At 38.1% G+C, this 14,355-nt stretch overlaps 1 protein-coding gene across 1 annotated transcript in view; it reads left to right on the forward strand.

Annotated features, from left to right (window-relative positions):
• The first annotated feature begins 810 nt into the window (after nt 1-810).
• Nucleotides 811-14,355, forward strand: part of LOC133607755 (heart- and neural crest derivatives-expressed protein 1-like) — a 21,663-nt gene continuing 8,118 nt past the window's right edge. The window contains exon 1 of the mRNA XM_061962692.2: nt 811-2,169. Coding sequence (XP_061818676.2) covers nt 2,103-2,169 — 67 coding nt within the window. The 5' untranslated portion in view covers nt 811-2,102. The remainder of the gene's footprint in view (nt 2,170-14,355) is intronic.

Consider the following 14,355-nt stretch of genomic DNA (forward strand, 5'->3'; position numbering starts at 1 on the left):
GGAGTAGCACAAATAAAGCCTCAACATCTATGATACATTGATTTAATTATCCATAGTAGACTTTTTAAAGCATGCGCAGACTGAGGACACTGATTTTTTTTCGCGTGGAATTTGAACTAATTTCTCAAATTTTAAATTTTCATGCCAAACTAATAATTGTTATTCATTCATCACATACTGTATTCAAAGAGACAATGTTATGCAGGCTAAAATATACAGGCAGTGATTTAAAGTGCCAAATTAGCCTCAGACTTTTTTTTTTTAATTACATTTTTAAAATAAAAAAAAACCTTACATTGTTTCAATTTGCCATGTATAGCCTGATTTTATTTGATTTTTTAAACTTTTTTCGATATTTTACTTCAAACTTTGTGATTGTGTGAAGTCAATGGATTACACCAGGGGTGTACAAACTTTTTGACTTGGGGGCTACAGTGGGCTAGAAAACTTTGGCCGGGGGCCAATGCCAACTGCATATAAAGTAACTATATATATATATATATATATATATATATATATATATATATATATATATATAGTTATAATATATATATTTAAGTTATAAAATATATATACATACATATAGTTATAATATATTTATATAGAATTATAATATACATATATCTATATATACATATATAGATCTATCTATATCTATATATATATATATATGTATATATATATATTTATTTATACATGTGTGTGTGTGTGCGTGTGTTTGTGTGCGTGTACATATTATATTAATATGATTGATACATAATATAATGGATATATAATTAATATAATTGGATTTTAAGAGTATGTGTAAGTTTGACTTGTTTACTTATGTCAAACGGCTAAAATACGCCAGAAATGGATAATTGTGGAGAGAGTGTTTTACATTTTTCCCATCATGCACTCTAATAGATTTAAATGGGGGTAATTTTTTTTATGGTGTTTGGACGTTTTTCATAATATCCACAATGTTCAGTGAGCAGGTTGTGTTATGTGTGACCATGTGTGTTGACCTTTATGTTAGTTTTTATTTTTTTATTTTCTACATCATGACTAGGGAAGGTTGTTTGGATAGTGGCATATAAGTGAATGCTGTGCTATTGTTCAAAAGTACCCCCAAGGGTCATTGATTTGATTAATTCACAATGTCCACAAAATGGCAACAAATATGGATCAATCAGTGACCGCCTGGTAATTAATATTGATTTGAAAGCCATGCTTTGTTGAGCTCAAGACATCTTGCGGGCCAAGATGAAGAGGCTGGCAGGGCCGCACTTAGCCCATGCTCTGCAGTTTGGACACCCCTGGATTGCACAATGTGACAAGTATTTTATAGAACATTATTATGGCCAAAATTGACCAACTAATAACGCAACATTTAAGGTAAATGTGTCCCATGTCATACAATGCTCACATACTATAGATGAGCCTATGTTGAACTGAATGAGAATTATCTTCCATCCATCCATTTTCTACCGCTTGTCCCTTTATGTTGATTATGCAAAAACCGATTGAGGCAAAATTAAGTGCATTACTTGGCTGCAACCAGCAGAGGTGCTGTTGATTCAGTCTCAACTAGGTTGCTTTTCGAAGAAGGACAACATGACATTTTTACTACAAGAAATAGTGTTGAGTAATAACCAAAAACAACCTCATAATTGGCTATTTCCGCCTGAGACCCAGCATCTTTGTTGTTGGTGTATTTCTTTTCTCAGTTACTCATCTTGAGGAAGAAAAAAAAAACAGCTATTTTCGCATAACACCAATGTCCACTGCACAGGACGTTGGTTCTTAGGAGGTTATTCTAAGTGAAATCTAGCAAAAACAATAGAAAAAGTCGTAAAATTCAACGTTGAGCCGCGCTTTACATGCCTGCTAATGACCACAAACACACATTAAAAGCTTAGACGAGGCGGTTACGGAGCGCGTTGCATTTTATGTGTCTTTTTACATTCCTCCATCTCCTCACTGTCACCTTCCTGCAGCGCATTCCAGCAGGCCGTCTGTTATCTTTATTGGCTGCGGACGGGCAGAATTACAGCAGCCGCAGGACAGTTCCTTGGAGGATCAGAAAGACAGACGCAAAGCCCTTATCAATGGCCCGCTGAATGAAATATACGGAAAGGAGAGATGATCCGCTGGACGACGTCGTTGATAGCGAGAGTGGCCTCGAAGGTGAGAGATAGCTGAGAGTGGAGTGGAGTGGCTGCAGTAAAACTAAATGGTCTGGTAAAGCCGCCAGATGAGCAACAGTCGAGCCTTTACGTTTCTCTGGAGGAGGATCAATCACGTGCGGACGACAGGACGTTAGCTTAGAAACACGTCCCAAATGCGACATAGTCCTAAAATATTGATATGACCGGAGTAGTAGGACGTCGTATGTCAGGGTGTCATAACTTGACTAGGTTTTGGTGAAATACTCAGTAAACGGGACAGAAAGTGCAACATTTTGCAACAATTCTCCATAAAGGCACAGTGGAACCTCCATTTACAAACCCCTCTATTTGTGAACTTTTAGATGGCGCTTAAAACTGTACTTACAGTAGGTTTAAAGGACCCCAAAACTTAGACTTAGACAAAATTTAATGATCCACAAGGGAAATTGTTCCACACTGTAGCTCAGTTACAAAGGTAGGAAAGGATAATGCACACAAGAGTACAAAAAGAGGGTGAAAACAAAAGGTATAAAGTAGATTAAAAATGTACCATAGTAGCAATATAAAATATAACATATGTAATATTTATATATAAAGTATATATATTATATTATATTTTTATATAATATATATCAAATCCCAATTACCATGTACAATATTACAGTATATGTAACAGCTGCAGCAAAAAAAACAGGGCAGCATAAAATAAATGTTTTTTCTCAACCTCCCATAGCTATTTTTGAGAAAGCCTAAACAAAATACCTGTTTTTCAGTGAAAGCAACTTTTTGTACAAACTCTCTAAAAAAATAAATAGTTTGTGGTCATTGTTGTTGGTTAGGTTCAGTGGATTTTTCTTAAATTTTTTAAGAAAACCCCCAAATTGGACTATCAGTGGCAATGTAGCAAAGCACAAGATCCGTAGTTCTAAAACTTTTACCACCTCAGAAAAAACACTTGGCTCTTTGATTACCACCATAATGACCGACATTAAAATACAGTAGCGTAGTAGGCCTAAGTGTTCATTGAAAACGAGGCAGAGTTTTTAATTTAATAAGTACATTTAATATTTTTGACCACTGTAAGGGTAAAAAAATAACAGTAATACTGTGTTTGAACACTGTACCTAATTAATGAATCAAATACAATGATGGCACATAAAGGTTAAAAGAACATTGTACTAAAATAATTATTGAAATAGTTTTTGAAGATGAAATAAAATGTACTTAAAAGTAAATAAAACTTAAATATGAAGTAAATAAATTACTGTACTTGATGTTGTCTACGACTTCCATTTAAAGCTGATAACAGCTCCATTCACATCATTACAATAATTAAGTGATACTTTGGCGTACCACTAGATGGAGCCCATGTACCACTCGTGCTATGCGTACTACAGTTTGACAATCGCTGCACCAGACAACCCTCTGCCAAAAATGCTAAAGTTAGCAACACAAACGGCGTGGCGCAGTGGCAGAGTGGCCGTGCGCGACCCGAGGGTCCCTGGTTCAATCCCCACCTAGTACCAACCTCGTCATGGCCGTTGTGTCCTGAGCAAGACACTTCACCCTTGCTCCTGATGGGTGCTGGTTAGCGCCTTGCATGGCAGCTCCCTCCATCAGTGTGTGAATGTGTGTGTGAATGGGTAAATGTGGAAGTAGTGTCAAAGCGCTTTGAGTACCTTGAAGGTAGAAAAGCGCTATACAAGTACAACCCATTTATCATTTATTTAAACACTGCAATTTGCAGAAATTTAAAGGTTGCTTAGTTTGAGATGCTTACAGATTTATTTTTAATTTTTTTTTAAAAAAGAATTTAGAGTAAATTCCCCCAAAAATGCCAGTTTTCCGGTAAAAACAACTTTTGACTACAAAATTCCACTAAAATGTTCTGTGAGAGACTACTCTGTAACGCTACAATTTTATTGCGCTAATGATGCACAAAATGATGGCAATACACTTGACAAACATGGCTCAAATGTAATCATACAATTTGCCATAAATAAAAATGTGTTTAGTTCAGGTGCCCAAACTTTTTCGAGCAACATTTTGAAAAAAAAAGAAGAAAAAAAAAGCTTAAAAATAGACATTATTTATATTTAAAGACAACCCTTTGTGTCCACTTTGTGTTATAGGTGACAAAACATATTATTTGTAGGTATTGGTTTCCTAATTACAGCTTTTTCTCATTACCATCCATCTTCTTCCGCTTATCCAAAGTCGGGTCACGGGGGCAGCAGCCTAAGCAGAGAAGCCCAAGACTTCTCTCTCCCGAGCTACTTTGTCCAGCTCTTCCTGGGGGGATCCCGAGGCGTTCCCAGACCTGCTGGGAGACATAGTCTCTCCACCGTGTCCTGGGTCTTCCTCGTGGTCTCCTACCGCCCTAAACACTTCCCTATGGGAGGCGTTTTCTAATTACAATACACCATTTTGATCTTTTTCTTAGATTTGTACTTTTTTTTGTAGTATTATATTTTGACAATATGCTTTTTTGCCCAACACAATTTGAGTTGCCCACTTTGGACACCCCTGGTTTAGGGGGTTAAAACATACATTCTTAAAGAAAAGAAAAAAGCCAGTTTTTAGGTACAAAACCCCGCTAAAAAACACTGGGAAAAGGCTACATCCATTGTAAGGAATAGTTTATAGCATCATGAGCGGCATGTCATGTTAGTTAGGCACAAAAACAGAGCGGTACATTTAACTTGGTAGAGCAGTTTCATAACATTACAAAGTAAAAAACATATTTTTTGAGTAAATCCAACAAAATGTAAAATCTCTAATAATAGCATTACTTTTTCTACAAAGTCCCAAAGACACGTTGCGGCTGGCTTGGGAACGCCTCGGGATCACCCGGGATGAGCTGGACAAAGTGGCAAGGGAGAGGGAAGTCTGGGCTTCCTCTGCTTAGGCTGCTGCCCCCGCGACCCAACCTTGGATAAGCGGAAGAAGATGGATGGATGGATTTTTTTAATGTTTTTTTAATCAATTAAGAATAGTTACAAATAAAAATTGCGATTAATTTGAAAATCTTTTTTTTTTTTTTTACATCCGTATTAAAAACGTTACATTTTGTGTATATGTGAGTCACAAAATGCGTCGTTATATCCTTGACTGCCGCGGTTGAGTCGTCAATATCACGGATGTTGAGACAATGTTGAGATAAGCAGCGCTCATGTTGTAGCGACGATCTGTGCAGCATCAAGGAGTTTCATATTCCCTTTCCATAATATTTAATTTATTGTTACTTCTGCCATCAGAAGCTTTCGAATTGCTTGTTTTTTAAGTGTTTGAAAACGTATTTAACCGACGTCCATGTAACATATGCACCAAGTTCTCAACATTGTACTGGTATATCAAGTCATTTTTATGCATTTTGCCGGGCCATCAACATAACAGACAATGCAAAATATGATACAGTCGTCCCTCACCACATCACGCTTTGAAGTTTGTAGCTTCACTTTTATCAATTTTTTCGATATTTTATAAAGTTAAAGTTAAAGTACCAATGATTGTCACACACACACTAGGTGTGGTGAAATTTGTCCTCTGCATTTGACCCATCCCATTGTTCACCCCCTGGGAGGTGAGGGGAGCAGTAAGCAGCAGCAGTGGCCGCACTCGGGAATAATTTTTGGTGATTTAACCCCCAATTCCAACCCTTGATGCTGAGTGCCAAGCAGGGAGGTAATGGGTCCCATTTTTATAGTCTTTGAACTCACAACCTACCGATCTCAGGGCGGACACTCTAACCACTAGTCCACTGTGTGGGCTTGTAATGATTTTGATCTCCATTTAAAAAACATTTGCTTGTGGTCTAGATCAAAGGTTCTCAAACTTTTTTTTTTTTTTTACCAAGTTCCACCTCAGAAAAAACTTTGCTGCCCAACTATCACCATAATGAGAAACATTAAAATACAGCAGCATAGTAGACCTAAGTATCTGAACATGCTTTATCAGTATCATGCACTATAATGGGTCAAACCCCGCTTCAAAAAGCTTTTTGGAATTAATTTTATGCTACAGACTAAAAATACAATGTTAATAAAGTTATTTTTTGTTGAAAGTTTATTTAATGTTTTTAAAGTACCAGTAGAGTGGAAAAACAAGTTGACTTTATATGCTTATTTGTGTTTCGTCCAGGGTGTACCCTGCCTTCCGCCCGATTGTAGCTGAGATAGGCTCCAGCGCCCCCCGCGACCCCAAAGGGAATAAGCAGTAGAAAATGGATGGATGGATGGGTGTTTCATTGTATCCATTAAACCAGTGGTCCCCAACCTTTTTGTAACTGCACCGGTCAACGCTTGAGGGGGGTATGTTTTTTTTTTGTTTTTTTGTTGTCATAAAAAAATACAATCATGTGTGCTTACGGACTGTATCCCAGCAGACTGTATTGATCTATATTGATATATAATGTAGGAACCAGAATATTAATAACAGAAAGAAACAACCCTTTTGTGCGAATGAGTGTGAATGAGAGGGGAGGGAGGTTTTTTGGGTTGGTGCACTAATTGTAAGTGTATCTTGTGTTTTTAGGTTGATTTATCCATCCATCCATTTTCTAATAAAAAAAAAAAAATATATATTATTATTATTATTCTTTTATTTTATTTTTTCTTGTGCGGCCCGGTACCAATCGATCCACGGACCGGTACCGGGCCACTGCATTAAACCATATACAACTGTATTTACAATCCGCAAAGTATGTGAAAACACTGTTTAAACATCACAAAACGCCATCAATTCAGTCAGTCATTTTGAATATTTCTGTCTGTTTTGTTTATTTTTTGGCTCCCTCAGTTCTGTTTTCAGTAGGGATGTCTGATAATGGCTTTTTGCCGATATCCGATATTCCGATATTGTCCAACTCTTTAATTACCGATACCGATATCAACCGATATATGCAGTCGTGGAATTAACACATTATTATGCCTAATTTGGACAACCAGGTATGGTGAAGATAAGGTACTTTTAAAAAAAATTAATAAAATAAAATAAGATAAATAAATTAAAAACATTTTCTTGAATAAAAAAGAAAGTAAAACAATATAAAAACAGTTACATAGAAACTAGTAATTAATGAAAATGAGTAAAATTAACTGTTAAAGGTTAGTACTATTAGTGGACCAGCAGAACACACAATCATGTGTGCTTACGGACTGTATCCCTTGCAGACTGTATTGATATATATTGATATATAATGTAGGAACCAGAATATTAATAACAGAAAGAAACAACCCTTTTGTGTGAATGAGTGTAAATGGGGGAGGGAGGTATTTTGGGTTGGTGTACTAATTGTAAGTGTATCTTGTGTTTTTTATGTGGATTTAATAAAAAAACAACAAAAAAAACCGATACCGATAATAAAAAAAACGATACCGATAATTTCCGATATTACATTTTAACGCATTTATCGTCCGATAATATCGGCAGGCCGATATTATCGGACATCCCTAGTTTTCAGTACCCTTGAGTTGTGTGTTTTGGGTGCTGACTAGTTTCACCTGCCTCTGATTAGTGTCCGGGCACTAATCAGAGAGCTACTTATTCCCGTTTTTCGCCACACCCAGTCTGGCTTTCTTATTTGCTTCCATGCGACGTCTATATTGTTTGATTCCTATGCCGGTTGATATGTTAAGCTTTCGCGCTAGCCTTTTTCCTGAGCTTCCCGTGCTTTCGGCACGTTTGTTTTGTTTGTTGGTACGTTGTATGATTTATGAAGAATGAACAATTTCCTTACCTGCACTTTGCCTCCGGAGTTCCTGCTGCATCTTGGGAGAGCGACCCGCGCATCACCATGCGACCCTGTCATGACAATTCCGCTCTGATTACCTACGGCAATTTCTGTAGAATCTACGTCACTGTAATAACGCTTCTGCACTCTGACCATATTATTAGATCAGTCATACTGGAAATACAAAAATAGGAAAGATACGTGGTGTTTATCATTCACAATCCTTATGTAAGACAAGAACACACATGCTTGGCTGTTTTATGCTTTCAAATTTGTAAATAAATAGCTAACAATTGAGTCGACAGATCGAGGGTCCTGTGTTGTACTCATTATACTCTCTAAAAACATCTAGAAACCGCCAACACAACCCAATTTTCCTGTCGTGACCTGAAAATTAACCAAATATGAGTGATATTGTTATTATAAGCACCAATGCAGGCAGACTATTTTAGCAGCACATTGATAGCAGTTAGCTAATGCTAGCTTACGCTGCTATTGTTGACACACTAAGCCGGCGACTGCTTCTGCTTCATCTCTAAACTTGCTCAAAGTCAATTCTAGATTATAATTCATGCATCGCTCACCTGGTAGTAGACACATGTGGCCGTGGTCTGACAGGCTGGTCGTCTGATATGGCAAAAAAGACACAAAAAGATGATAGTTGCGTTATGTCGGTCGGCATCCCAGCGAGAGTGGAAATATTACAGTAAGTGTTTGTTTAACTAAGGTTGGTTATGGTTAGTTTGTATGTTTAGCATCTCGCAATGCGGCCAATGCTATAGTTTTTCTATAAAGTTGTACCCGTTTAGCACTTGGCTACGAAGACTTAATGCTCATCCTCTTTGTGTTCAGGCTCAAAAATATAATTTTTCCCAAAGTAATCGTTGGCTCTCACATAAGTCTGCTTGATTAGCATTGTTGTTGATGGGGAAAGGGATCTGTGTTGGCTACTTCTACGTCACAGTTCACGTGACTGGCTTGCATCATCATCTCTCAAAACAGCTCGGGAATTTCTGTGAGATTGATACTACTTCGATTGTATCGATTTATCTCCTTATGACTGCGTGGATTCCCTCCGGGTACTTCCTCCCACCTCCAAAGACATGCACCTGGGGATAGGTTGATTGGCAACACTAAATTGGCCCTAGTGTGTGAATGTGAGTGTGAATTAGGGTTGCAACAACTAATCGATTAAATCGATTAAAATCGACTATAAAAATAGTTGCAGATTAATTTAGTCATCGATTCCTTGGATCTATGCTATGCGCATGCGCAGAGACTACGTTTTTTTTTTTTATAAACCTTTATTTATAAACTGCAACATTTACAAATAGCTGAGAAACAATAATCAAAATAAGTATGGTGCCAGACTGCCAGTATGGTGCCAATATGCTGTTTCCCCCCCCAATAAAATACTGGAAAGGATATAAATGTAGTTTGTCTCTTTTATCCGATTATTAATCGATTAATCGAAGTAATAATCGACAGATTAATCGATTATGAAATTAGTTGTTAGTTGCAGACCTAGTGTGAATGTTGTCTGTCTATCTGTGTTGGCCCTGCGTTGAGGTGGCGACTTGTCCAGGGTGTACCCCGCCTTCTGCCCGAATGCAACTGAGATAGGCTCCAGCACCCCAAGCGACCCCGAAAGGGACAAGCGGTAGAAAATGGATGGATTTGCAAACTTTGGAAGTCTTTTAGTGTCATAAATCTGATTCATGTAATAACAGCTTCAATACAGAGATGACTTGTTTTTCCACTCTACTGGTACTTTAAGGATACAATGTTATGCAGAGGTATACTTATAACAACTTCATAGACAAATGATACTATTTATCCAATGTTTTCTGTATCCTGGGGGGGCGTAACAGAAAATAATTGAGAAGGACTGAATTATTGTATTTTTCGGAGTATACAGTAAATCGCTCGTATAAGTCGCACCGGCCGAAAATGCATAATAAAGAAGGAAAACATCATATATAAGTCGCACTGGAGTATAATTCACATTTTTGGGGGAAATTTATTTGATAAAACCCAAACCCAAGAATAGACATTTGAAAGGCAATTTAAAATAAATAAAGAATAGTGAACAACGGGCTGAATAAGTGTACGTTATATGAGGCATAAATAACCAACTGAGAACGTGCCTGGTATGTTAACGTAACATATTATGGTAAGACTCATTCAAATAACTATAACCTATAGAACAGGGGTCACCAATGCGGTGCCCGTGGGCACCAGGTAGCCCGCAAGGACCAGATGAGTAGCCCGCTGGCCTGTTCTAAAAATAGCTCAAATAGCAGCACTTACCAGTGAGCTGCCTCTATTTTTTAAATTGTATTTATTTACTAGCAAGCTGGTCTCGCTTTGCTCGACATTTTTGATTCTAAGAGAGACAAAACTCAAATGGAATTTGAAAATCCAAGAAAATATTTTAAAGACTTGGTCTTCACTAACTGACAAAGAGAAACACATAACAGATTTGGTGTCCAGTTCAAAGTGTGACATGATTTATTTAAAAAATTTGAGAGTTGACTTTTGTATTTTACATGAGTTATTATTTGTACAAACATGGTGCAAAGTAATTCATGATTTGTTAAAAAATGTTAGTGGCGAGCTAGTTAAAATGGGATATTGTGATTTCACAAGACTGTCTTAGAAGTGATCATTTGAAAATGTTCAATTTGAAAAATGTGCACTTAGAGAAAATATAAAAATAAAGTGTTGCATATTGATATTTATCTGTTTCTATATATATTTATTGTGAGAAATCATTAAGATGATCAGTGTTTCCACAAAGATAAATATCATTAATTATTAATAATAACAGAGTTAAAGGTAAATTGAGCAAATTGGCTATTTCTGGCAATTTATTTAAGTGTTTATCAAACTGGTAGCCCCTGTGATGAGGTGGCGACTTGTTCAGGGTATACCCCGCCTTCCGCCCGATTGTAGCTGAGATAGGCTCCAGCACCCCCCGCGACCCCAAAGAGAATAAGCGGTAGAAAATGGATGGATGGAAACTAGTAGCCCTTCGCATTAATCAGTACTCAAGAAGTAGCTCTTGGTTTCAAAAAGGTTGGTGACCCCTGATATAGAACATGCTATACGTTTACCCAACAATCTGTCACTCCTAATCGCTAAATCCCATGAAATCTTATACGTTTAGTCTCTTACGTGAATGAGCTAAATAATATTATTTTATATTTTACGGTAATGTCTTAATTATTTCACACATAAGTCGCTCCTGAGTATAAGTCGCACCCCCGGCCAAACTATGAAAAAAACTGCGACTTATAGTCCGAAAAATACGGAAATTACAATTTTGAAGTTAATGTTTCCTTGGTCTTTTAATATTTGGAAACAGGTGTTTACCTTCTACAATAAGCATTAAAACAAGCATTAGCATGAATGTTCATTTGTTTGCTAATTGTGGACCACTTGTGGTTGAGTATTAAAAACATACTAATCTAATACATTTTGTTATTCATAACTTAAATTTTCATCAATTCTTAGGCTGAGATTGTATCTTTTACTCAATTCTGGGAATATAAACTATGGCGTGAGCTAAATAATATTATTTGATATTTTACGGTAATGTGTTAATAATTCCACACATAAGTCGCTCCTCAGTATAAGTCGCAACCCTGGCCAAACTATGAAAAAAACTGCGACTTATAGTCCGAAAAATACGGTACTGGAATTACAAAAGGTACAATACCAATTAGGGATGTCCCGATCCGATATTTGGATCGGATCGGCTGCCGATATTTGCCAAAAATTGCGTATCGGCAAGGCATGGGAAAATGCCGATCCAGATCCAGTTTAAAAAAAAACTCCGGTCCGTGTTTTCCAACGCACTTATTTAATTAATACATTCCACTTTTCTGCTGCTCCGTAATTTCCGTTCCGCATTTTCCAGCACACCTTCAACACATCCACACGTCTGTGAATTCTCACGCAGTTGCTTTTAGCTGCTGGCAGTACACGACAGGCTCTTCTCACTCTTTCCTGTGTCTCCCTCTCACAGACAGCGAGCGCACCTTCTTACACACGTCACATACTGTCACGTCATACGTCACATACTGTCACGTCATACGTCACGTACGTATACGTCCTCCCCGAGCAGAGACGTAGCATCATGGCTAACGTTAGCTGTGATGCTAGCGCAGCCGTGCGAGCAACGCTCCCTCTAAGGTGCTCGCCTGTGCAATTGCGCACTGTTTAAACGTCCTCTGCGCATAGTAAATCTATGCCACGCACAAAATCTATTAAAAAAAAATAAGCGCATAACACTTTTCGACACACGGACACGACAGAGAAAACAGTTTTCGTCATCATTATTCAAATATTGTGACGTCTGTCGAGACGCTTATCTCCATTCGGTGCCACACGTCCACACCATCAAAATGCTGAGGCGAAAATTTCCACATCAACACCGTATGAAAAAATTAGTGATTTTTTTAGTTGTGATTTCCTTCTCTGCATGAAAGTTTAAAAGTAGCATATGTTAATGCAGTATGCAGAAGAATGTTTTAATGTAGACATGCAAGCCTTGAAAGAAAATTTTGAAAATCAAGACTACATTTCTTGCAAATGGGTGCATTTCTACCCTATATTTTAACTTTAGATTTATTCTCATATCAAACTGACACTTACATCCGGCGCCCCCCTCCACACCCTGGATTATAAATAATGTAAATAATTCAATGTGATTATCTTGTGTGATGACTGTATTATGATGATAGTATATATCTGATAGTATATATCTGTATCATTAATCAATTTAAGTGGACCCCGACTTAAACAAGTTGAAAAACTTATTGGGGTGTTACCATTTAGTGGTCAATTGTACGGAATATGTACTTCACTGTGCAACCTGCTAATAAAAGTCTCAATCAATCAATCAAAACACATAGAATCATCATACTGCTGTGATTATATGCATCAAGTGTTCATTCAAGGCTAAGGCAAAATATCGAGATATATATTGTGTATCGCAATATGGCCTTAAAATATCGCAATATTAAAAAAAGGCCATATCGCCCAGCCCTAGTTCAATGATGCCGTTTCTGTTTGTCATGTATAATTTTGTCTATTTTGTGTTTATCCTTGAATAAACAGGTCAGTTTCTTGTTACCAACCATTGTGTATTATTCAAACTCCCCTAATTCAGCTGGCTAGTTGTTATCAAGAGTACTAAAATCCTTTTCAACATGATTCTGACAACTAAGTAGGCTAAATAACTTTAAACTTTAATACATGCTCGGATAGGTCAGTATCGGTATTGGTCAGTATCGGTATCGGATCGGAAATGCAAAAACAATATCGGTATCGGATCGGAAGTGCAAAAACCTGGATCGGGACATCCCTAATACCAATTAATCAATAAACCTTACGAGCAAACAAACATTTTATCCCCATTTACCGCCTGTTCGCCACTCTCCTAAACTCCCCGTAGCTTTATTGGTTGTTCCCAAGCGGTCTGACAGCTCCTGTTGACCGAAGAAAAACGGCGCCACCAATAATCATCCCACGAGAAGTCTGAAAGTTTGCGACATTAGGAAAGAGCTTCTCCTCTAAGGGAGCACCAGACGACCACCATGACGACATGACCCGTGTTTTTCCCAGAACGAGGAGGTAGCTGCCGCCGCCGCCATGTCTAATTGGACATATTGGATTGAATTAGCCTTTACGTGGCCCGGTGGCGACATACTGTAATAGTCGCCTCCCCCTCTCCTCCCTTGCCTAACTCGCACAATAAACCCCCGGGGCTTGACCGCCTTTGAATCGAGGCCCCGAATATTTGTTTGGAAAGTGGAGGGTAAGCACTCTGAAGAGGAGGGAAGCGGCGTCCATTGAAAAATCGACACGATGACACAAACAATTAGGAGGGGACTTCATAACAGTGCCAAGATGGCTCCTCGTGGCCTATTTTGGTCAGCGGTTTGGAGCAAGGGGGGGCGTGGGGTTGGAACTCTTTCAGCACCTCGGACTGATATCAAACCCAAAAAAGATCAAGAGCGGTTCTGGTTTAAGTTTTTGGGTTTTTTTTGGTTGTTGGAGAAAGTGACGTAATCGGACAAAGAATCAAAGATTTTCTTGGGGGAGCGAAGGGGGTGAAGGTAGTGTTGTCGAGGGTACGACCAGTGTTGTATTTCATCCCTGCGTAGTGGACGTCTTAATCAACAGTGTCAGGTTTGCTTTCTGGACGGCCTCATGGAGTAGCTCAGCGCCTGACAAACGAGGATTGGGGAACACGCTGCAGCGGCGGGGGACTTTGCTCCCCAAAAAAAAAGCTCCAAAAAAAAAGAAAAAACTTGTCGAATTTGACACCGAATGTGTTCGCGTCCGAGTGACCTGCAGATTTGACCCGAGTGTTTGATTCCGCTGCCGTTTTAACAGTTGCAGCAACAAGTAGGACAGGTCGTGTGGAGCCAACATGACTTTCACTAACTTCATTAGGAGGTGATT

This window comes from Nerophis lumbriciformis, linkage group LG09, assembly GCF_033978685.3.
Source record: "Nerophis lumbriciformis linkage group LG09, RoL_Nlum_v2.1, whole genome shotgun sequence".
NCBI lineage: Eukaryota > Metazoa > Chordata > Actinopteri > Syngnathiformes > Syngnathidae > Nerophis > Nerophis lumbriciformis.